The 25,160-nt window shown below is 38.1% G+C and overlaps 1 protein-coding gene across 3 annotated transcripts; it reads left to right on the top strand.

Annotated features, from left to right (window-relative positions):
* Window positions 1-43: 43 nt before the first annotated feature.
* Window positions 44-24,222, top strand: LOC110510863 (uncharacterized). 3 transcript variants are annotated; one of them, XM_090194895.1, is made up of 2 exons: window positions 44-667; window positions 16,553-18,456. In XM_090194895.1, the coding sequence occupies exons 1-2, from the start codon at window positions 304-306 to the stop codon at window positions 17,557-17,559; spliced, it is 1,371 nt and encodes a 456-aa protein (XP_090051021.1). In that variant the 5' UTR covers window positions 44-303; the 3' UTR covers window positions 17,560-18,456. The 3 variants fall into 3 exon arrangements, with proteins under 3 accessions (XP_090051021.1, XP_090051020.1, XP_036804608.2); XM_090194894.1 differs by lacking the exon at window positions 16,553-18,456 and adding an exon at window positions 21,322-24,222 and having other exon boundaries at window positions 50-667; XM_036948713.2 differs by lacking the exon at window positions 44-667 and adding an exon at window positions 7,158-7,799.
* The last annotated feature ends 938 nt before the right edge of the window (window positions 24,223-25,160 follow it).

Below are 25,160 nucleotides of genomic sequence, written 5' to 3'. Positions count from 1 at the left end.
ATGTGTGTATTTCGGGTGAAGCTACCATCGTGACGTATAATCTAGTGGACAGGACGCGTCTTCAACAACAACAGCTAGTCATCCACCTCGGTAGCTTGCTAGCTAACAGCTGAAACACTACATTTCTTGAGCCACTGTCGGTGTATATTAGCCACTGTGTTTGAAACACAAGTCTGTCGTATTGCCGAATTTAATTTCATTTTACGCTGCTAGTAGTCAGCTAGCTGACTGGTTAAATCAGAAGTAGCACCTGGCTAATCATTAATGCTAACCAGCTAACGTTAGCTAACTAACATCCCGACCATGAGTTCACTAAGCTACTCTCCTGATAAAGAAGAGGTGGTCGGCTGGACGGAGAAAGAAGCTCTCATGAAAGAGGAGGAGGCTGTCACAGTTAAACAAGAAGTAGAGGATGATGTTGTTACAGTTAAAGAAGAAGAGAAAGACGTTACAGTGAAAGAAGAGGATGTTACTGTAAAAGAAGAAGAAGAAGCTTTCAGAGTGAAGGTGGAGCAGCAGGCTACAGTGTTTGGAGTGAAAGAGGAGGAGGGGGAGTTGACGGTCACAGTGGAAGAAGTGTTTGAAGTTAAGGAAGAAGGGGAGATTACTGTCACATTGGATGAGGAAGAGAGAGAATTAGAGAAGACTGGAAATCTGATTAACACCAGTAAGTACCATCTTACAAATAGGGCCACAAATTCTGTAGTTGTTGAACTAATGTCTGTTTTTTTGAAGAGTATTCTACACTTGACTATGTTGTTTTGTATTGTAGGAATAGTTAAAGGTACAAAGAGTGGGGTCAACCAACCAAACGTTAATGGATTAAAAGTCTTCCTATTATATTACATACACATACACAATTCATAAAATCGATATCAACAATCCGTCTCCCATTCCTGTAAAAAAAAGCGGCTAGACAGGACAACCTCATAGTTCTAGTCAACTATATGGTTTCCAACAGAGGGCATTTGTATAAATCTTTCTACAGTGACTAATGAAAGTCTGCATTTTGTTGCCCTGAAGTCTGCATTTTGCTGCCCTACATTGACTAAATGTAACGGATGTGAAACGGCTAGCTTAGTTAGTGGTGCGCGCTAAATAGAGTTTCAATCGGTGACGTCACTTGCTCTGAGACCTTGAAGTAGTAGTTCCCCTTTGCTCTGCAAGGGCCGTGGTTTTTGGGGAGCGATGGGTAACGATGTTTCGTGGGTAACTGTTGTTGATGTGTGCAGAGGGTCCCTGGTTCGCGCCAGGTTGGGGACGGACTAAAGTTATACTGTTACATAAACATGATTGACATGTTCCACTATTGTTGTCTTGCTAGGCACAAGAGGTGTTGTCATGACAGCCGGGTTGGTTAACACCTTGCCCCCACCTTGCCCTAAGTCAAGCAGCCAAATTATGAAAACAACTAGTGATTTTAACTTTAGGATAGTATAAATTATACACGAATGATCATATACCAACTTTAGCTAGCCTTGGGGTCGTGTAGAAGCCAGACAAGTTGAACGATCATATAATAACGTTAACCAGCCTTGGGGTCGTGTAGAAGCCAGACAAGTTAAACGATCATATAATAACGTTAACCAGCCTTGGGGTTGTGTAGAAGCTGAACAAGTTGAACGATCATATAATAACATTAATCAGCCTTGGGGTCGTGTAGAAGCCAGACAAGTTGAACGATCATATAATAACATTAACCAGCCTTGGGGTCGTGTAGAAGCTGAACAAGTTGAACGATCATATAATAACATTAATCAGCCTTGGGGTCGTGTAGAAGCCAGACAAGTTAAACAATCATATACTCACATTAATCAGCCTTGGGGTCGTGTAGAAGCCAGACAAGTTGAACGATCATATAATAACATTAATCAGCCTTGGGGTCCTGTAGAAGCCAGACAAGTTGAACGATGTTCTAAACAGATCTGATGGCCGTCAGACAGATGGTTTGAGAGGAACTGAATGGCAATGCAAAAAACAGGGCTGCTACTGTAAATATTGGTTACGTACATTTCTAGTGAAATCATTACATATGTCTATGATAATTCATTAACATGAATGGTTTTGAAGTTAATTACATTTATTTAGTTAAACATTTTCGGTGTTACATTTGACCCCACAGCGACTGTTACAATTGGCCCGGGGGGGCAAATGAAAAGTGCAGACTTCTCGGACTGAAATCAATATTGTGATCTGACTGTTTTATGCACAAACCTATAAATGGTATGAATGTTTATGAGACAGATGTACGTTTGTTATATAAAACAATGACTTTGCCTAGTTCTAGTGTTTCTGAGAAATTTAGTAAAACGCACCAAAAACAAGTACAATTGCCCGTTATCTCTCCTACTCATTAAAATCGTGTTTTTAATGAAAACATGTAGGTAAACTTTTTAAAATGTTTTATAAATGCAGCAAGGCACTCAAACCTGTGGATTATGGTGAATAACACACTAACAACAGCCCTTGTGTTAATCATGATAATTCACTAATTCACCTGCATTATTGTGTAAATTAAATAACCTGAGGCAAGCTTTATATATATATTTTATATATATATATATATATATATATATATATATATATTATTTAAAAAAAAAAGTTTTTATCCAGATCAAAATGATCCTTCCTCATCTTGATTCTGTCCTCTTCATCATTTGAAAAGAAACTGAAGGCAACATTCCAACCAAATGTCCTGAATCAGACAGTAATAATAAAGGCTGTTTTTTATTTAAAAAAAAAAAAAAAAAAATATTTAACCATGTATATATAACACACAGAACACATAGAACACACAGAACACATAGAACACACAGAACACATAGAACACACAGAACACATAGAACACACAGAACACATAGAACACACAGAACACATAGAACACACACAACACATAGAACACACACAACACATAGAACACACACAACACATAGAACACACACAACACATACAACACACAGAACACATACAACACACAGAACACATACAACACATATTACACACAGAACACATAGAACACACAGAACACACACAACACATAGAACACACACAACACATATTACACACAGAACACACAGAACACATACAACACACAGAACACATACAACACACAACACATAGAACACACTACACATAGAACACATTTCCCCCCCCCATCTTTATTTAACCAGGTAGGCCAGTTGAGAACAAATTGTCATTTACAACTGCGACTTGGCCAAGGTAAAGCAAAGCAGTGCGACACAAACAACAACACAGAGTTACACATGGAATAAACAAACATACAGTCAATAATACAGTAGAAAAAATCTATATACAGTGTGTACAAATGAGTTAAGATAAGGGAGGTAAGGCAATAAATAGGTCATAGGGGCGAAATAATTACAATATAGCGATTAAACACCGGAGTGATAGATGTGCAGAAGATGAGTGTGCAAGTAGAGATACTGGGGTGCAAAGGAGCAAAATAAATAAAATAACAGTTTGAGGATGAGGTAGTTGGATGGGCTATTTACAGATGGGCTATGCACAGGTGCAGTGATCTGTGAGCTTCTCTGACAGCTGGTGCTTAAAGTTAGTGAGGGAGATATGAGTCTCCAGTTTCAGTGATTAGTTCGTTCCAGTCAGTGGCAGCAGAGAACTGGAAGGAAAGGCGGCAAAAAGAGGAACTGGCTTTGGGGATGACCAGTGAGATATACCTGCTGGAACGCGTGCTACGGGTGGGTGCTGGTTTGGGGATGACCAGTGAAATCTACCTGCTAGAGGGCGTGCTACGGGTGGGTGCTGCTTTGGGGGTGACCAGTGAAATCTACCTGCTGGAGCGCGTGCTACGGGTGGGTGTTGCTATGGCGACCAGTGAGCTGAGATAAGGCGGGGCTTTACCTAGCAAAGACTTATAGATGACCTGGAGCCAGTGGGTTTGGCGTTGAATATGAAGCGAGGGCCAGCCAACGAGAGCGTACTGGTCGCAGTGGTGGGTAGTATATGGGGCTTTGATGACAAAGTTGCTGAGTAGAGTGTTGGAGGCTATTTTGTAAATGACATCGCCAAAGTCAAGGATAAAATCAAATAACATTTTATTTGTCACATACACATGGTTAGCAGATGTTAATGCGAGTGTAGCGAAATGCTTGTGCTTCTAGTTCCGACAATGCAGTAATAACCAACAAGTAATCTAGCTAACAATTCCAAAACTACTACCTTATACACACAAGTGTAAGGGGATAAAGAATATGTACATATGAGATGAGTATGTAAACAAAGTGGCATAGTTAAAGTGGCTAGTGATACATGTATTACATAAAGATGCAGTAGATGGTATTGAGTGCAGTATATACATATGAGATGAGTATGTAAACAAAGTGGCATAGTTAAAGTGGCTAGTGATTCATGTATTACATAAAGATGCAGTAGATGATATAGAGTACAGTATATACGTATACATATGAGATTAATAATGTAGGGTATGGGAGGATAGGATAGGATAGTCAGTTTTACGAGGGGATGTTTGGCAGCATGAATGAAGGATGCTTTGTTGCAAAATAGGAAGCCGATTCTAGATTTAATTTTGGATTGGAGATGCTTAATGTGAGTCTGGAAGGAGAGTTTACAGTCTAACCAGACACCCAGGTATTTGTAGTTGTCCACATATTCTAAGTCAGAATTGTCCAGAGTTGTGATGCTGGACGGGCGGGCAGGTGTGATGTGGTATCATAGATATTTCAATCAGATCAGTCTGTATTTTTTTAGGCTATAACCTAAACAACTAAGGACTTAAAGACACCATTGAGATTTAAAAAAATAAATAATGATGTAGAGCTTCAAATCACGTTTAAAAAATATATATATATATTTTGTTTTCATGGGATGTTGAGTATAGACTCATTGAGGGGTTGATGATTAGTTGACATGTAGGATGTTGAGTATTGACTCATTGAGGGGTTGATGATTAGTTGACATGTAGGATGTTGAGTATAGACTCATTGAGGGGTTGATGATTAGTTGACATGTAGGATGTTGAGTAAAGACTCATTGAGGGGTCGATGATTAGTTGACATGTAGGATGTTGAGTATAGACTCATTGAGGGGTTGATGATTAGTTGACATGTAGGATGTTGAGTATAGACTCATTGAGGGGTTGATGATTAGTTGACATGTAGGATGTTGAGTATAGACTCATTGAGGGGTCGATGATTAGTTGACATGTAGGATGTTGAGTAAAGACTAATTGAGGGGTTGATGATTAGTTGACATGTAGGATGTTGAGTAAAGACTCATTGAGGGGTTGATGATTAGTTGACATGTAGGATGTTGAGTATAGACTCATTGAGGGGTTGATGATTAGTTGACATGTAGGATGTTGAGTAAAGACTCATTGAGGGGTTGATGATTAGTTGACATGTAGGATGTTGAGTATAGACTCATTGAGGGGTTGATGATTAGTTGACATGTAGGATGTTGAGTAAAGACTCATTGAGGGGTCGATGATTAGTTGACATGTAGGATGTTGAGTATAGACTCATTGAGGGGTTGATGATTAGTTGACATGTAGGATGTTGAGTATAGACTCATTGAGGGGTTGATGATTAGTTGACATGTAGGATGTTGAGTATAGACTCATTGAGGGGTTGATGATTAGTTGACATGTAGAATGTTGAGTATAGACTCATTGAGGGGTTGATGATTAGTTGACATGTAGAATGTTGAGTATAGACTCATTGAGGGGTTGATGATTAGTTGACATGTAGAATCATGTCTATACTGCTCCTACACCATGTAGGAGCAGTATAGACCTAGTCTGTTCATTATATACATGATGTATTGTTACACCATGTAGGAGCAATATAGACCTAGTCTGTTCATTATATACATCTACATGATGTATTGTTACACCATGTAGGAGCAGTATAGACCTAGTCTGTTCATTATATACATCTACATAATGTATTGTTACACCATGTAGGAGCAGTATAGACCTAGTCTGTTCATTATATACATCTACATGATGTATTGTTACACCATGTAGGAGCAGTATAGCCCTAGTCTGTTCATTATATACATGATGTATTGTTACACCATGTAGGAGCAGTATAGACCTAGTCTGGTCATTATATACATCTACATGATGTATTGTTACACCATGTAGGAGCAGTATAGACCTAGTCTGGTCATTATATACATCTACATGATGTATTGTTACACCATGTAGGAGCAGTATAGCCCTAGTCTGTTCATTATATACATGATGTATTGTTACACCATGTAGGAGCAGTATAGACCTAGTCTGGTCATTATATACATCTACATGATGTATTGTTACACCATGTAGGAGCAGTATAGACCTAGTCTGGTCATTATATACATCTACATGATGTATTGTTACACCATGTAGGAGCAGTATAGACCTAGTCTGTTCATTATATACATCTACATGATGTATTGTTACACCATGTAGGAGCAGTATAGCCCTAGTCTGTTCATTATATACATGATGTATTGTTACACCATGTAGGAGCAGTATAGACCTAGTCTGTTCATTATATACATGATGTATTGTTACACCATGTAGGAGCAGTATAGACCTAGTCTGGTCATTATATACATCTACATGATGTATTGTTACACCATGTAGGAGCAGTATAGACCTAGTCTGTTCATTATATACATCTACATGATGTATTGTTACACCATGTAGGAGCAGTATAGACCTAGTCTGGTCATTATATACATCTACATGATGTATTGTTACACCATGTAGAAGCAGTATAGACCTAGTCTGTTCATTATATACATCTACGTGATGTGTTGTTACACCATGTAGGAGCAGTATAGACCTAGTCTGTTCATTATATACATCTACATGATGTATTGTTACACCATGTAGAAGCAGTATGGACATATTTGTTAATTATAATATATGTTTAGGTGAATTAATAGGACATTATCTTAAATGCAGATGTGCAGTAGTCTAGTATTTAAATTCTCACCCAATAAAAATCTGCACTAATGAATCAAAACATGCTTCTCTTTGTACGTTTCCATATAATATTGACTTCTATAATAAACTTTTTGTCTGAAAATAAAATAAGTTCCGTAACTGCGTTACCCACTCTAGTCAGCAGTTGACGATGTTCGCTTTTCTCGCGATACTACTAGCGTGACGTATAATCTAGTTGACGGGGACGGGACACTTCAACAACAGTTAGCCACCTCGCCGAAATATTCAAGGTCTTTATAATGTTTCGGTGTATATTAGCCATTATGTTATAAACACACGTCTACCAGTTACCCGATTTAAATTCATATTTACGTTGTTCGCTAGCTGGTTGGTTAAATTTGCCTATCACTAGTCTAATCGCTAATGCTAACTAGCTAGCTAACTTCCTCGACCATGAGCGCACTAAGATACTGCCCCCATACTAAAGAGGAGGTCGGATGGACGGAGAAAGAAACTCTGTTGAAAGAGGAGAAGGAAGAGGATGCTGTCGCAGTTAAAATAGAAGTAGAGGACGAGGCTGTTACTGTGAAAGAAGAAGAAACTGTTAAAATAGAAGTAGAGGATGAGGCTGTTAAAATAGAAGTAGAGGATGAGGCTGTTACTGTGAAAGAAGAAGAGATGGACGTTAGAGTGAACGAAGACAAAGGAGAGTTCGGAGTGAAAGAGGAGGGGGATGTTACCAAAGATATTTATATCTGTGATGTAAAAAAAGAGGAGGAGGAGGATGCAGTTTTTGGAGTGGAGGGAGAGATAACTGTCACATTGAAAGAAGAAGAAGAGGAGACAGGAGATCTGATTAACACCAGTAAGTAATCGAAGTAAAGTTGGTTTTATTTACAATCATTAAAATATATTCACATATTAAATGCCTACTTTTACAACCTTTGATTTGCATCGATGTGTTGATTTGATAGAATCACATCAAGACGTAAAAAATGCATTTAAATCTCTGATCTGCAATAACTTTTTTCATGGGTTGTCGTAGAAACCTCAGAACCCGTGCTTAATATTCTAAACTGGTCTGGTCTACTTTCACAACCTTTGATTTGGGAAAAAAAAGAGTGAATCATTGATTTGATAGAAAGACATCAAATCATTAAAGGCATTTAAATCTATTTGATTAAAAAAGTTATTGTGGATAAGAGATGTAGCCCTTTCCATCACTCACAGCCCATATGTCATCCAGTTTATGGGTTGAAAATGGCAGGTTTGGTCACGCCATACATGACGTCAGAGCTCAGTGGCTGTACAGTAACACGCTATACATGACGTCAGAGCTCAGTGGATGTACAGTAACACGCTATACATGATGTCAGAGCTCAGTGGCTGTACAGTAACATGCTATACATGATGTCAGAGCTCAGCGGATGTACAGTAACACGCTATACATGATGTCAGAGCTCAGTGGCTGTACAGTAACACGCTATACATGACGTCAGAGCTCAGTGGCTGTACAGTGACATGCTATACATGACGTCAGAGCTCAGTGGCTGTACAGTAACACGCTATACATGACGTCAGAGCTCAGTGGCTGTACAGTAACATGCTATACATGACGTCAGAACTCACTTTCTCTGCTGTGTGGGTTTCGACTGACAGCCGTTATAAACTGGAGCGTGGAGCGCAACAAGAAGATGCCCCCCTCCCTCCCTCCCGCTAATGGGGCTACTTCTGCACATTAGTGGTTGTCTGAGTGGAATGCTGTAAATCAAGAGGAGTTGATGTTGTCTTGAGTGGAATGCTGTAAATCAAGAGGAGTTGATGTTGTCTGAGTGGAATGCTGTAAATCAAGAGGAGTTGATGTTGTCTGAGTGGAATGCTGTAAATCAAGAGGAGTTGATGTTGTCTGAGTGGAATGCTGTAAATCAAGAGGAGTTGATGTTGTCTGAGTGGATTGCTGTAAATCAAGAGGAGTTGATGTTGTCTTGAGTGGAATGCTGTAAATCAAGAGGAGTTGATGTTGTCTGAGTGGAATGCTGTAAATCAAGAGGAGTTGATGTTGTCTGAGTGGAATGCTGTAAATCAAGAGGAGTTGATGTTGTCTGAGTGGAATGCTGTAAATCAAGAGGAGTTGATGTTGTCTGAGTGGAATGCTGTAAATCAAGAGGAGTTGATGTTGTCTGAGTGGAATGCTGTAAATCAAGAGGAGTTGATGTTGTCTGAGTGGATTGCTGTAAATCAAGAGGAGTTGATGTTGTCTGAGTGGAATGCTGTAAATCAAGAGGAGTTGATGTTGTCTGAGTGGAATGCTGTAAATCAAGAGGAGTTGATGTTGTCTGAGTGGAATGCTGTAAATCAAGAGGAGTTGATGTTGTCTGAGTGGAATGCTGTAAATCAAGAGGAGTTGATGTTGTCTGAGTGGAATGCTGTAAATCAAGAGGAGTTGATGTTGTCTTTAGTGGAATGCTGTAAATCAAGAGGAGTTGATGTTGTCTGAGTGGAATGCTGTAAATCAAGAGGGGTCAATGCTGTCTGAAAGATGAAATGTTGAGGATTATAAGAAATACCGCGTCGATGTCATAGAAGCAAACGACACAGCAGTGAGTCCTAATTGTTCACTTCACATCATTTACAATATCAAGGTTTATGAGCCGTATGTTTGATCCACAGTTACAAGGATGGCATTATAATCCAATCAAATTGTATTGGTCACATACACATGGTTAGCAGTAAACATTCTTAATTAAAGTGGAATTATTAAAGTGACTAGTGTTCCATTTATTAAAGTGGCCAATGATATCAAGTCTGTAGATAGGCAGCCGCCTCTCTGTGCTAGTGATGGCTGTTTAACAGTCTGATGGCCTTGAGATAGAAGCTCTCGGTCCCAGCTTTGATGCACCTGTACTGATCTCGCCTTCTGGATGATAGAGGGGTGAACAGGCAGTGGCTCGGGTGGTTGTTGTCCTTGATTATCTTTTTTTGCCTTCCTGTGACATCGGTTGTTGAAGGTGTCCTGGAGGGCAGGTAGTTTACCCCCAGTGATGCTTTGTGCAGACCGCACCACCCTCTGGAGAGCCCTTTGGTTGTGGACGGTGCAGTTGAACCAGGAACACATCGACAACAGCCACACTCGAAGCGGCATTACCCATCGCTCCACAAAAGCCGCGGCCCTTGCAGAGCAAGGGGAACGACTACTCCAAGTCTCAGAGCGAGTGACATAGCTAGCCATTTCACATCGGTTACACCAGCCTAATCTCGGGAGTTGATAGGCTTGAAGTCATAAACAGCTCAATGCTTGAAGCATTGCGAAGAGCTGCTGGAAAAACGCACGAAAGCGCGGTTTGATTGAATGCTTACGAGCCTGCTGCTGCCTACCATCTCTCAGGCAGACTGCTCTATCAAATCATAGACTTAGTCATAACATGATAACACACAGAAATACCAGCCTTAGATCATTAATATGGTCAAAACGTTTATTCTTTCAGTTAAATATGGAACCGTTCCGTATTATCTGACGGGGGGCATCCCTCAGTCTAAATATTCCTGTTACATTGTAACAACCTTCAATGTTATGTCATAGTTACGTAAAATTCTGACAAATTAGTTCGCCACGAGCCAGGCGGCCCAAACTGTTGCATATACCCTTGACTCTGCGTGCAATGAACGCAAGAGAAGTGACACAATTTCACCTAGATAATATTGCCTGCTAACCTGGATTTCTTTTAGCTAAATATGCAGGTTTAAAAATATATACTTCTTTGTATTGATTTTAAGAAAGGCATTGATGTTTATGTTTAGGGAAAGTCGTGCAACGATTGTGCTTTTTTCCCAAATGCGCTTTTGTTAAATTATCCCCGGTTTGGCGAAGTTGGCTGTCTTTGTTAGGAAGAAATAGTCTTCACACAGTTCGCAACGAGCCAGGCAGCCCCAGCTATTGCATATACCCTGACCCTTGATGTTTATGGTTAGATACACGTTGGAGCAACGACAGTACTTTTTTGCGAATGCGCACCGCATCGATTATATCAGGTCACGCTAGATAAACTAGTAATATCATCAACCATGTGTAGTTAACTAGTGATTATGATTGATTGATTGATTGTTTTTTATAAGATAAGTTTAATGCTAGCTAGCAGCTTACCTTGGCTTCTTACTGCATTCACGTAACAGACAGGCTCCTCGTGGAGTGCAATGTGAGGCAGGCAGGTGGTTAGAGCATTGGACTAGTTAACCGTAAGGTTGCAAGATTGAATCCCCGAGCTGACAAGGTAAAAATCTGTCGTTCTGCCCCTGAACAAGGCAGTTAACCCACTGTTCCTAGGCTGTCATTGAAAATAAGAATGTGTTCTTAACTGACTTGCCTAGTTAAATAAAGATGTAAAAAAAAAAAAACAGCCAAATCCAAAAATACCGATTTCCGATTGTTATGAAAACTTGAAATCGGCCCTAATTAATCGGCCGTCAACCTCTACTGTAGGCAGTCTCGTCATTGTTGGTCATCAAGCCTACCACTGTTGTGTCGTCTGCAAACTTGATGATTGAGTTGGAGGCGTGCATGGCCACTCAGTCATGGGTGAACAAGGGAGTACATGAGGGGGCTGGGAACGCACCCAGTGTTGATGGAGATGTTGTTTCCTACCTTCACCACCTGGGGGTGGCCCGTCAGGAAGTCCAGGACCCAGTTGCAGAGGACGGGGTCAAGACCCAGGGACTCGAGCTTAATGATGAGTTTGGAGGGTACTATGGTGTTGAATGCTGAGCTGTAGTCAACTACTATGGTGTTGAATGCTGAGCTGTAGTCAATGAACAGCATTCGTACATAGGTATTCCTCTGGTCTAGATGGGATAGGGCAGTGTGATGGCGATTGCATCGTCTATGGACTCTATGGTCTAGGGTGTCAGGAAGGGTGTCAGGAAGGGTGTCAGGTAGGGTGTCAGGTAAGGTGGAGGTGATATGCTCCTTGACTAGTCTCTCAAAGCACTTCATGATGACAGAAGTGAGTGCTACGGGGCGGTAGTCGTTTAGCTCAGTTACCTTGGCTTTCTTGGGAACAGGAACAATGGTGGCCCTCTTGAAGCATGTGGGGACAACAGACTGGGACAGGGAGAGATTGAATATATACGTGAACACACCCTGTGTTGTCCTGAACAGAATGAGCCTATGTTTCTTGTACCGTGAAGAAAAATTACAATCTGTTTGTCTGAAGTGCCTTGTGAAAGCCTAACACTGTAAAATCGTAGTCTATAGCTTATCCATTTTGGCAATTTAATAAGCATTCAAATGACGCCCACCTGACCCAGATTCCGATTTATAACGGAATGTTTTTTGGATTGTGGCAACAACAACAGTAATTGTGTGTTGGTGGGGAAGCAGGGCTGTGTTCCAAACAAAAAACGATAATTGGGCTTGCTTCAGTTCCTCAACTGCAAAGCTAGGAGAGCTCAAAAAAAGCACCATATTGGGCTTGCTTCAGTTCCTCAACTGCAAAGCTAGGAGAGCTCAAAAAAAGCACCTTATTGGGCTTGCTTCAGTTCCTCAACTGCAAAGCTAGGAGAGCTCAAAAAAAGCACCTTATTGGGCTTGCTTCAGTTCCTCAACTGCAAAGCTAGGAGAGCTCAAAAAAAGCACCATATTGGGCTTGCTTCAGTTCCTCAACTGCAAAGCTAGGAGAGCTCAAAAAAAGCACCTTATTGGGCTTGCTTCAGTTCCTCAACTGCAAAGCTAGGAGAGCTCAAAAAAAGCACCTTATTGGGCTTGCTTCAGTTCCTCAACTGCAAAGCTAGGAGAGCTCAAAAAAAGCACCTTATTGGGCTTGCTTCAGTTCCTCAACTGCAAAGCTAGGAGAGCTCAAAAAAAGCACCTTATTGGGCTTGCTTCAGTTCCTCAACTGCAAAGCTAGAAGAGCTCAAAAAAAGCACCTTATTGGGCTTGCTTCAGTTCCTCAACTGCAAAGCTAGGAGAGCTCAAAAAAAGCACCTTATTGGGCTTGCTTCAGTTCCTCAACTGCAAAGCTAGGAGAGCTCAAAAAAGCACCTTATTGGGCTTGCTTCAGTTCCTCAACTGCAAAGCTAGGAGAGCTCAAAAAAAGCACCTTAATAGTTGAAGGCTCTTCTCTTGAATCATAAAAGTGCATTGAAATTACACTATATATGCAAAAGTATGTGGACGCCCCTTCAAATGAGTGGATTCGGCTATTTCAGCTACACCCGTTGCTGACAGGTGTATAAAATCAAGCACACGGCCATGCAATCTCCATAGACACCCAATGGCAGTAGAATGGCCTTACTGAAGAGCTCAGGACTTGACTTTCAACGTGGCTCAGTCATTGGAAGCCACCTTTCCAACAAGTCAGTTTGTCAAATTTCTGCCCTGCTAGAGCTGCCCCGGTCAACTGTAAGTTTTGTTATTGTGAAGTGGAAACGTGTAGGATCAACAACGGCTTAGCCGCAAAGTGGTAGGTCATGCAAGCACACAGAACGGGACCGCCAAGTGCTTAGCGTGTTAAAATCGTCTGTCCTTGGTTGCAACACTCACTACCGAGTTCCAAACTGCCTCTGGAAGCTTCATGAAATGGGTTTCCATGGCTGAGAAGCCACACACAAGCCTAAGATCACCATGCTTAATGCCAAGCGTCGGCTGGAGTGGTGTAAAGCTCGTCGCCATTGGACTCTGGGGCAGTGGAAACGCCTTCTCTGGAGTGATGAATCACGCTACACCATCTGGAAGTCCGACGGAAGATTCTGGGTTTGGCGGATTCCAGGAGAACGTTACCTGCCCCAATGCATAGTGCCAACTGTAAAGTTTGGTGGAGGAGGAATAATGGTCTCGGGCTGTTTTTCATGGTTCGGGCTAGGCCCCTTATCTTATCTAGGAGATTCTGTGCTTCCATCTTTGTGGCAACAGTTATGGGAAGGCCCTTTCCTGTTTCAGCATGAACATGCCCCCCAGTGCACAAATCCAGGTCCATACAGAAATGGTTTGTCGAGATCGGTGTGATAATATGAAAATGAATCCAACTAAACGAATCCAACAAAACGAATCCAACTAAACGAATCCAACTCAACGAATCCAACTAAACGAATCCAACTAAATGATTCACTCGATTCCAGATGATGTTCAGGAGGTGTCTGATTAAGTTCGGATGCTGCAGGGTTTACAGGCCCTGTGTGTTGTAGTATATCTCAGCTTAGCTCTCTGGCTGAGCTCCTGGGATTCTCTCAGCTGACTGTTCTGGATCTCTGGATGTCGTTCTGTTGGATGGGACCTGTGTTGTATATCTCAGCTTAGCTCTCTGGCTGAGCTCCTGGGATTCTCTCAGCTGACTGTTCTGGATGTCGTTCTGTTGGATGGGACCTGTGTTGTATATCTCAGCTTAGCTCTCTGGCTGAGCTCCTGGGATTCTCTCAGCTGACTGTTCTGGATCTCTGGATGTCGTTCTGTTGGATGGGACCTGTGTTGTATATCTCAGCTTAGCTCTCTGGCTGAGCTCCTGGGATTCTCTCAGCTGACTGTTCTGGATCTCTGGATGTCGTTCTGTTGGATGGGACCTGTGTTGTATATCTCAGCTTAGCTCTCTGGCTGAGCTCCTGGGATTCTCTCAGCTGACTGTTCTGGATCTCTGGATGTCGTTCTGTTGGATGGGACCTGTGTTGTATATCTCAGCTTAGCTCTCTGGCTGAGCTCCTGGGATTCTCTCAGCTGACTGTTCTGGATCTCTGGATGTCGTTCTGTTGGATGGGACCTGTGTTGTATATCTCAGCTTAGCTCTCTGGCTGAGCTCCTGGGATTCTCTCAGCTGACTGTTCTGGATCTCTGGATGTTGTTCTGTTGGATGGGACCTGTGTTGTATATCTCAGCTTAGCTCTCTGGCTGAGCTCCTGGGATTCTCTCAGCTGACTGTTCTGGATCTCTGGATGTCGTTCTGTTGGATGGGACCTGTGTTGTATATCTCAGCATAGCTCTCTGGCTGAGCTCCTGGGATTCTCTCAGCTGACTGTTCTGGATCTCTGGATGTCGTTCTGTTGGTTGGGACCTGTGTGTGTTCCCTTGGATGCTACTGTAGTGTAATGGTCTCTCTGGCTGAGCTCCTGGGATTCTCTCAGCTGACTGTTCTGGATCTCTGGAGTATTTCTATATGGAATATGGAGTATTTCTATATGGGGTACTTCTATATTATGGTGTATTTCTATATGGTGTATTTCTATATGGAATATGGAGTATTTCTATATGAAGTATTTCTATATGGAATATGGAGTATTTCTATATGAAGTATGGAGTATTTCTATATGAAGTATTTCTATATGGAATATGGAGTATTTCTATATGGGGTTTTTCTATATGGAGTATTTCTATATGGAATATTCTATATGGGGCATTTCTATATGGAGTATTTCTATATGGAGTATTTCTATATGGAGTATTTCTATATGGAATATGGAGTATTTCTATATGGAGTATTTCTATATGGAATATGGAGTATTTCTATATGGAGTATTTCTATATGAAGTATTTCTATATGGAATATGGAGTATTTCTATATGGGGCATTTCTATATGGAGTATTTCTATATGGAATATTCTATATGGGGCATTTCTATATGGAATATTTCTATATGGGGCATTTCTATATGGAGTATGTAGTTTCTATATGGAGTATGTAGTTTCTATATGGAGTATTTCTATATGGAGTATTTCTATATGGAGTATTTCTATATGGAATATGGAGTATTTCTATATGGAGTATTTCTATATGGGATATGGAGTATTTCTATATGGAGTATTTCTATATGGAATATTCTATATGAGGCATTTCTATATGAAGTATTTCTATATGGAATATTCTATATGGGGCATTTCTATATGGGGCATTTCTATATGGAGTATTTCTATATGGAGTATTTCTATATGGAATATGGAGTATTTCTATATGGAGTATTTCTATATGGAGTATGGAGTATTTCTATATGGGGCATTTCTATATGGAGTATTTCTATATGGAGTATGGAGTATTTATATATGGGGCATTTCTATATGGAGTATTTCTATATGGGGCATTTCTATATGGAGTATTTCTATATGGAGTATTTCTATATGGAATATGGAGTATTTCTGTATGGATAATTTATATATAGAGTATGGAGTATTTCTATATGGGGCATTTCTATATGGAGTATTTCTATATGGAGTATTTCTATATTCCCGAAATACACCTTTAATTCTCATAAATGTATAGATTAGATTAATTTAAAGACTAAATATTAAGATAAAATAAGATTATAAATAAAAACGTATTATTATAAATATCTATTTCTAAAGTACCCTTCATTGTAATGAATTAAGTTTACATGTGAGAATTGCCAATCTGAGATACCAAAACAATTTTTTCACTTTTACGATGGTGTGGAATCGCCTATGTATTAAAGTGATGAGGTGTGATGGTTCCATACAACTGCCTCCTCATAAGTGTTTTTGAAAATTCTGGGCATTTTCTGAGGGGGGGGGGGGGGGGGGGGGGGATCTAGTCTAGATTAAACCTCATAGGAAGACAGTTTTATCATGTGGAGGTTTCATTCAGGTCTCTGTTTAGTATTTAACTAAATAATCTGTTGTCTTTGACAGGAGAAAGACCACACTCTCACAACAGGAAGAGTCCCTCAGGGGAACCAGACCCAGAGACGCCAAATCCAGCCAGAGGACACCACTGCTCCCAGTGTGGAAAGCATTTTACCAAGTTACAGAACCTAAAACAGCATGAGAGGACACACAAAGGAGAAAAGCCTTTTCAATGCTTTCAGTGTGAAAAAATATTTTCATGTTCACAGGATTTAAAAAAGCATGAGAGGACACACACAGGAGAAATGCCCTTCCAATGCTCCCAGTGTGGAAAGGGTTTTAACCGGTTAGGGAACCTGAAAGAACATACAATAATACACACAGGAAAGAAGCCTCACCACTGCTCCCAGTGTGGAAAGAGTTTTAACCGGTTAGGGAATCTGAAAAAGCATGAGAGAATACACTCTGGAGTGAAGCCTTACCAGTGTTCCTATTGTGGAAAGAATTTTACTCAGTTAGAGAACCTGAAGGAACATGAAAGGACACACACAGGGGAGAAACCACACCATTGCTCTCAGTGTGGAAAGGCTTTTACCACGTCACGAAACCTTAAAGAGCATAAGACGAAACACACCGGAGAAAAGCCTTTCCACTGCTCCCTGTGCAGAAAGAATTTTACCCATTTAGGGAACCTGAAGAAACATGAGAGAATACATTCTGGAGATAAGCCGTACCCCTGTTCCCACTGTGGAAGGAGTTTTAGGTGGTTAGGAACCTTAAAGCAACATGAGAGAATACACACAGGAGAGAAGCCTTTCCAATGTTCCCAGTGTGGAAAGGGTTTTACCCAGTTAGGTAACCTAAAAGCTCATGAGAGGACACACTCAGGAGAAAAGCCTTTCCAATGTTCCCAGTGTGGAAAGAGTTTTACTGTGTTTGTGAGCCTAAAAGAGCATAAGAGAATACACACAGGAGAGAAGCCCTACCAATGCTCCCACTGTGGCAAGAGTTTTAGGGGGTTAGGGAACCAGAAAAAACATGAGAGGACACACACAGGACAAAAGCCTTACTAATTTTCTCAATGTGGAAAGAGTTATAACCAGTTAAGCACCTGAAATCACATGAAATAAAACATTTAGGTGTGAAGCCTTTCCACTGCTCCCATTTTAGTTCCATGGCTATGATTTCCGCATATTTACACTTTCGGACATTTGCCCATAGACTGGCCTGTAACTTGGAGAGGGTGGAGCTTTTGGTTCCGGTTCCGATCCCAGTTCTATCTCGTCTCTTAACACATATGGATCCAGAACTTCATCAAGTGTTAACAACCCAGTAACTAACCCACGGATGTTGTTGCACTCGCTTTGTCTAAGGGGTGCTAAGCCTAGTTACATGATCTGTAACCTGAATGAATGAATGTATGCATTTATGTGAGAAATCAGTTCATGGACCTAGGTGCCAGTCCAAGACGACTATTATTTGTTTAGATGGTGACGAAACGTAAACATGCCAAAATCATCATCCGCAAAGTCTTCACCACCGCCAACCTCACAATCATCATCCCCATGACAACCAAGGACAATGATAGCAGTTCCAGATCAGACTAGCCCACGTCCTCCTCTTCCCGGTGTTCAAAGGGCCGTACGGTTAAAGAAGTGTTTGTACCAGTTGGTCATGACAGTGGGAAGTCCATCCTGTCTGACTGTGCCCACCCTTTTTACACCAGGGGTTCTTAAACCCTTGTTCAGCCTGGGACCCAAGCTTATTAAAATATGCAACTATGTGTAAAAATATTGGTTGATTTCATTGCCCTTATGCCTAAAACAAATGTAATATAAACAAAAACATTTAACAATGAAATTAAATACCCATAAAAAGACTAATCATGTTTATTCTTTAAAAACCTCTTACATATCTGTCTAGGTTGGACCTGTTGCTGTACAAACACAATAAATCATTTCCATTCTGAACTGGAATAAACTGATTGATCACATCACACAGATGTAGAACAGAACACACACACACACACGCGGGCTCAGTTTTTGATAGTGCAACCCTAAGTAACAGTAACAGATGAAAAATGATCAGGCCTACCGTACATCTTACTGTGGAAAGTATTGTTGGAAAAAAAAAAGTCTATGTAGGAACTGTTTCTGTTCAAATACAATAACTATTTGTATTATTCTGAACTGGAATAAACTGATCAAACCACACACAGGTTGAAGTTTTCAACAAGCTTGTCTATTCCAGACTCCGGTTATGACAGAGCAACACGGAGGTCATGCTCAGCATTGAGTCACAGGAGAGGGGGGGGGGGGGCAGAAATGCCTTCTGGAACATGTGTACGTTCTTGTGCCTTAATAACAAACTGGTTTGCCATCTGTAAATACCAATACAATTGTTAAACTACGAGCCTAGTTGGTTTAGCCAACGGAAAAAGACATGACCCTTCCCTCCTCTAGCCACGATTGGCTGAGATAATTGATGGGCTGGACATGCCGAGAGATGAGTTCGGATTGGTCTGCCAGGTAGCTTCTGTCTATGAGCTGCTCAGTATCTTTCTAATGTTTCTTATTTTCTCTCATGTTTTTCCACTGAGGCCGATACCTAAAGCTTAATAAAGAGCAGTGTGGGAGTTTATTATTATTATTATTATTATTATGATTATTATTATTATTATTATTATTATTATTATTATTGTTATTATTATTATTATTATTATTATTATTAATTATTATTATTATTATTATTATTATTATTATTATTATTATTATTATTATTATTGTTATTATTATTATTATTAATTATTATTATTATTATTGTTATTATTGTTATTGTTATTATTATTATTATTATTATTATTATTATTGTTATTATTATTATTATTATTATTATTATTATTAATTATTATTATTATTATTATTATTATTATTAATTATTATTATTATTATTATTATTATTATTATTATTAATTATTATTATTATTATTATTATTATTATTATTATTATTTATTATTATTATTATTATTATTATTATTATTATTATTATTATTATTATTATTAATTATTATTATTATTATTATTATTTATTATTATTATTATTATTATTATTGTTATTATTATTATTATTATTATTATTATTATTATTGTTATTATTATTATTGTTATTGTTATTATTATTATTATTATTATTATTATTGTTATTATTATTATTATTATTATTATTATTATTATTATTATTATTATTATTATTATTATTATTATTATTATTATTATTATTGTTATTGTTATTGTTATTATTATTATTATTATTATTATTATTGTTATTATTATTATTATTATTATTATTAATTATTATTATTATTATTATTAATTATTATTATTATTATTATTATTATTATTAATTATTATTATTTATTATTATTGTTATTATTATTATTATTAATTATTATTATTATTATTATTATTAATTATTATTATTATTATTATTAATTATTATTATTATTATTATTATTATTATTAATTATTATTATTATTATTATTATTATTATTATTATTATTATTAATTATTATTATTATTATTATTAATTATTATTATTATTATTATTAATTATTATTAATTATTATTATTATTATTATTGTTATTATTATTATTATTATTATTATTATTATTATTGTTATTATTATTATTATTATTATTATTATTATTATTATTATTGTTATTATTATTATTATTATTATTATTTATTATTATTATTATTGTTATTATTATTATTATTATTATTATTATTATTATTATTATTATTATTATTATTATTATTTATTATTATTATTATTATTATTATTATTATTATTATTATTATTATTATTATTAATTATTATTATTTATTATTATTGTTATTATTATTATTATTAATTATTATTATTATTATTATTATTATTAATTATTATTATTATTATTATTATTATTATTATTATTATTAATTATTATTATTTATTATTATTGTTATTATTATGAATGCTATAACGCTCATTGACTTAGGCTGGTAGCAAAGCTAGCCAAAGAGCAAGTGCTTTTTAAGTTGTGATAGTGGTTGTTAGCTTGAATGCTATAACGCTCATTGACATAGGCTGGTAGCAAAGCTAGCCAAAGAGCAAGTGCTTTTTAAGTTGTGATAGCGGTTGTTAGCTTGAATGCTAACGCTCATTGACATTGGTTAGCTTTTGCTACCAGCCTAAGAGCAAGTGTTGTTGTTTTTTAAGTATAAAGCAATTGATTTGCGACGATGAAACAAACATTATACTAAGCAGGACTTTCAAATTAACCTTACAATTGTAATTCAAAAGTAGTGTGAAATGGACTCATAAGCAACCTGGAAATGGAGGCTATTTTTGCTGGCAGCCTATGAGAACTCCCCTGAGATTTCCCCCCTGGTGAATTAGTGAATAGAAACGCAGATCTTAATGCTGCAATTTCTCTAATCACAAGAAAGGGGCTTATGTTGGAGGGGCCTATATTGGAGGGGCCTATATTGGTGACCAAGAGTCGTCTGGCACACTGCTTAGGGCTTCAGCAACTTTAATAACTTATTTATAGCGTAGAATCATACACTATACTACTAATATAAAAAAAACAAGTCAGAATATGGCTGTTGTTGCTCACTTGACTGTTTTAGTAAGACCATTTTCAAATAAGTTTATAAAAGCATTTAAACATTCATTACAGTTGTAAGTTGTTGTTCAACATCATGGGCATCACCTTTTAGCCAAAATAAACTGTAGATTTCTACTGTTGTGGGTCTTTAACCATCTGTCTGACTTTGTTGTTCACACAGGAGAGAGACGTGACTATCGTGGATCCTCTGGGGAGCCTCAACAACATCATGAAGCTGACGAGGCAGAGAAGAGTCTGTCCACATCAGAACGGCTCAAACACCAGCAGAGACCCAGAGGGAAGAAACCTCACCACTGCTCTAACTGTGGGAAGAGTTACTCAAGATTAGATTCACTAAAAGTACACCAGAGAATTCACACTGGAGAGAAAACGAATAGCTGTTATCAATGTGGGAAGAGTTTTACTACATCTAGCCAGCTGACTATACACCAGAGAAAACACACAGGAGAGAAACCTTACCACTGCTCTGACTGTGGAAAGAGTTTTGCTGTCTCAGGATATTTACAATCACATCAGAGAACACACACAGGGGAGAAGCCTTATAGCTGTCATCAATGTGGGCAGAGTTTTGCTCACTCAAACACACTGATATCACACTTGAGAATACACACTGGAGAGAAATCTCATAGCTGCTCTCATTGTGGGAAGAGGTGCACATCTTTAGCAACCCTTAAAATACATCAGAGAGTCCATACAGGAGAGAAACCTTATAGCTGCGCTGACTGTGGGAAGTGTTTTGGTTTGTCAGGACATTTAACATTACACCAGAGAACACACACAGGAGATAAACCTTATAGGTGTGATCAATGTGGGAAGAATTTTAGTTACTCAGGTGGCCTGATAGTACATCAGAGAATCCATACAGGAGAGAAACCTTATAGCTGTGATCAATGTGGGAAGAGATTTGTTACATCTAATAGTCGTAATATACACCAAAGAACACACACAGGAGAGAAACCTTACCACTGCTCTGACTGCGGAAAGAGTTTTGTTTCGACAGGACATTTAAAAGTACACCAGACAACACACACAGGAGAGAAGCCTTATAGCTGTAATCATTGTGGCATGAGTTTCGTTACATCGGGCAGCCTGAAAAGACACCAGAGAACACACACAGGAGACAAGCCTTATAGCTGTGATCAATGTGGGAAGAGTTTTGTTACATCTAGCTGTTGTACTATACACCAGAGAACACACACAGGAGAGAAACCTTATCACTGCTCTGACTGTGGAAAGCGTTTTGTTTCATCAGGATGTTTAAAGTCACACCAGAGAACACACACAGGAGAGAAGTGTCATAGCTGTGATCAATGTGACAAGAGATACTCTGATAAAAGATCTCTGATTAAACATCAGAAAATTCATACATTAAGTCGTTTTTTTAAATGAAATAATATCACAATGTAGAATGTTTAACATTGTAGTATGAGTATTTTAATTAATGATGTCACAATGTAGAGCCTGGAGTTTTAACATTGTAGTATGAGTATTTTAATTAATGATGTCACAATGTAGAATGTTTAACATTGTAGTAGGAGTATTTTAATTAATGATGTCACAATGTAGAATGTTTAACATTGTAGTATGAGTATTTTAATTAATGATGTCACAATGTAGAATGTTTAACATTGTAGTAGGAGTATTTTAATTAATGATGTCACAATGTAGAACCCTAAACGTTTGCCCCCTTTTCTATTGATTTCAGCGTGATATTAGCCTCATCAGGGGAAAACTCCAGGCTCTGAATTGAAAGAGTCCTATTTAATGTCATTAACAAAGAGTGATTGTCAAATAAAGCGTGACACTGACATTGGCAACCCACTTAAATCAAAATGCATCACTTCAAACTGTAGCGAGCTGTTTTCTACTAATTGTCCAGTGATGTACACTTCATCCCCAGATTCCATGTGTTTTTTAAACTGTTCTAAACGTACGTGCAACCTCATCTCCCCCTTCTCTCGCGCCATTGATTTCATATCGATATGAATGATGACAAATAAGTGTTGCGTTTCTCTTAGTTTTGAGGACCCCTACCTTTAAATGCATCACTCCAAAATGTAGCTGACTGTCTTCTGCAGGTTGTCCTCTAACCAGTGAGGTAAAAGATATCTCCCATCTCCCATGTGTTTTTTAGTTGTGTTAGTTTCAACCGCATGTGCAACCTGATTTTCCCCCCTAATCATTATCAGTGATTTATTGCCAGTTGTTTAAACAGTGTTTTGGGTGCAGTTTAGAAGCTCGTTGACATTTTTTTTTAAGTAATATGATTACTGTTGTGTTTGTGTCGGTACATTTTCATATTGATGTTGTCAATATATCACAAACTGTTTCTGCATACTGGTTATTGATTAGGACACGTTAAAACTGTTTTGACATTGGGCTCTCCCACCTAGCAAAATGACATTGAAAAGACATGAAGACTATGCCCGAGGTCCAATCTACGTTCGGTTTTGGTTGAAAATATGTATTTTTCAGGTCCTTGTTTCAACGACTTGAAAACAACTTAATTCAACGTACTTGCAGCCTATACACATGGATGCAGTATATAAAAAAAATGGGTCTACGAACAATTTTTATGAACAATCCTACATCACTTGATATAATCATTTGTATGTTTAAGATAATGACTAAAGTATTCCACCCTGAAACCATATAATTGTATGAAATGTGTTAGAGTCATAATCCAATAATGTGTGTGACTAGACTTTTTAAGACTAGGCCATTGTGCTACTATTTCGCAATATGAGCAGCGTATAGTTGAGACATTCAAGGACAACTGAACTGTCGACTTGTGATAACGGTGAAACTAATAACTGGAAAGAGGCCTCCCCACCCTATGGAGGAGAAAAACTGTTAGAAATGGCTAGGCTTGCAGAAGATGATGAAACATGTTGCAGAAGTGTGATAAACAATGTATGTGAACTTTGGAAAAATACAGCCCACCTAAAGAGAGGTGGAGTTTCTACTGATGTGAGTTAATTTGTGTGTGGGTGCTATAAAAAGATTGTGTTCTCATTTTGAAGTCAGAGCGCTCTCTGAATAAAGGACCGAGCTATTGCAGAATCTGAGACTTTGTCTACTTCTTTATTAACTGAAGCCTTACAACCTTCGGGAAATAGACAAAGCTTTGAGTAGTAGTTGAATTCAACCATTGACATCATCTAGTGACATCACTCCAATATTTCTTTACAACATTCTAGTTGTCTTTATTCCACTACTGAAGAAGTATGACTCAAATCACCTACTCATATTTTATTAATATAATATAAATATTATTCATATTTCAAACTTTCATCCTGAAAAAATATAAATGTTTAATAATTCCATTCCTCACCATTAACTAAGTGAATTATTACCAATACATGTTAACATTATGTTTTTATATTTCATCATATTTACATTTCATGTAACATTTAGTAATCTTAATTATTTATGCAACCAACTGACCATTTTTGGGGGTTCAAATTATATTGTTTACAAAGAATGGAATAAAACAAGCTTTTCCTTAGAATGCTCATTAGTCTTTCAGTTTTATTGTTATTCTTTAGTTTTTTTATCCTTTGATTTCAATACAGTTTTATTTTTCCATAACTAGAATCTGTAACAAACAGAGTGGACTACGTTGTAGACTTTACCATTTGCCAAAGTTTGTTTACAAGGAGAGCAAGTTGAGTATTGAGTTGTTGCACACGCTCATTTCACACAGTAGGCGTTACCAAACAAAAATATGCAAATAAATTCTAGAACGCACCTTTAGGAACTCTCTTGCTCCTGCTTGGCTCTGCCCACTTCCTCGCTTGTTCTGCCCACTATGATTAATTTGCTTCCATTGGAAACGATAGAACAGAGCCTATCATTGGGTTAGTTATAAAAAACATTTTTTCCACACAGTCTGTGAAGAGCCTGGGGTGTGGCGGACATTAGCCAGCTTGAATAAAGAATATACAAAGGGTATTTGGGCTGGGGGCGGGGATAGGGGCGGGGCTGGGCTGGGGGCGG

The sequence above is a fragment of the Oncorhynchus mykiss genome, chromosome 13, assembly GCF_057628025.1.
Source record: "Oncorhynchus mykiss isolate SJ-2025 chromosome 13, ASM5762802v1, whole genome shotgun sequence".
Lineage (NCBI taxonomy): Eukaryota > Metazoa > Chordata > Actinopteri > Salmoniformes > Salmonidae > Oncorhynchus > Oncorhynchus mykiss.
Note: the sequence above shows the minus strand (reverse complement) of the source record. Positions and strands in the feature narration are given on the sequence as shown.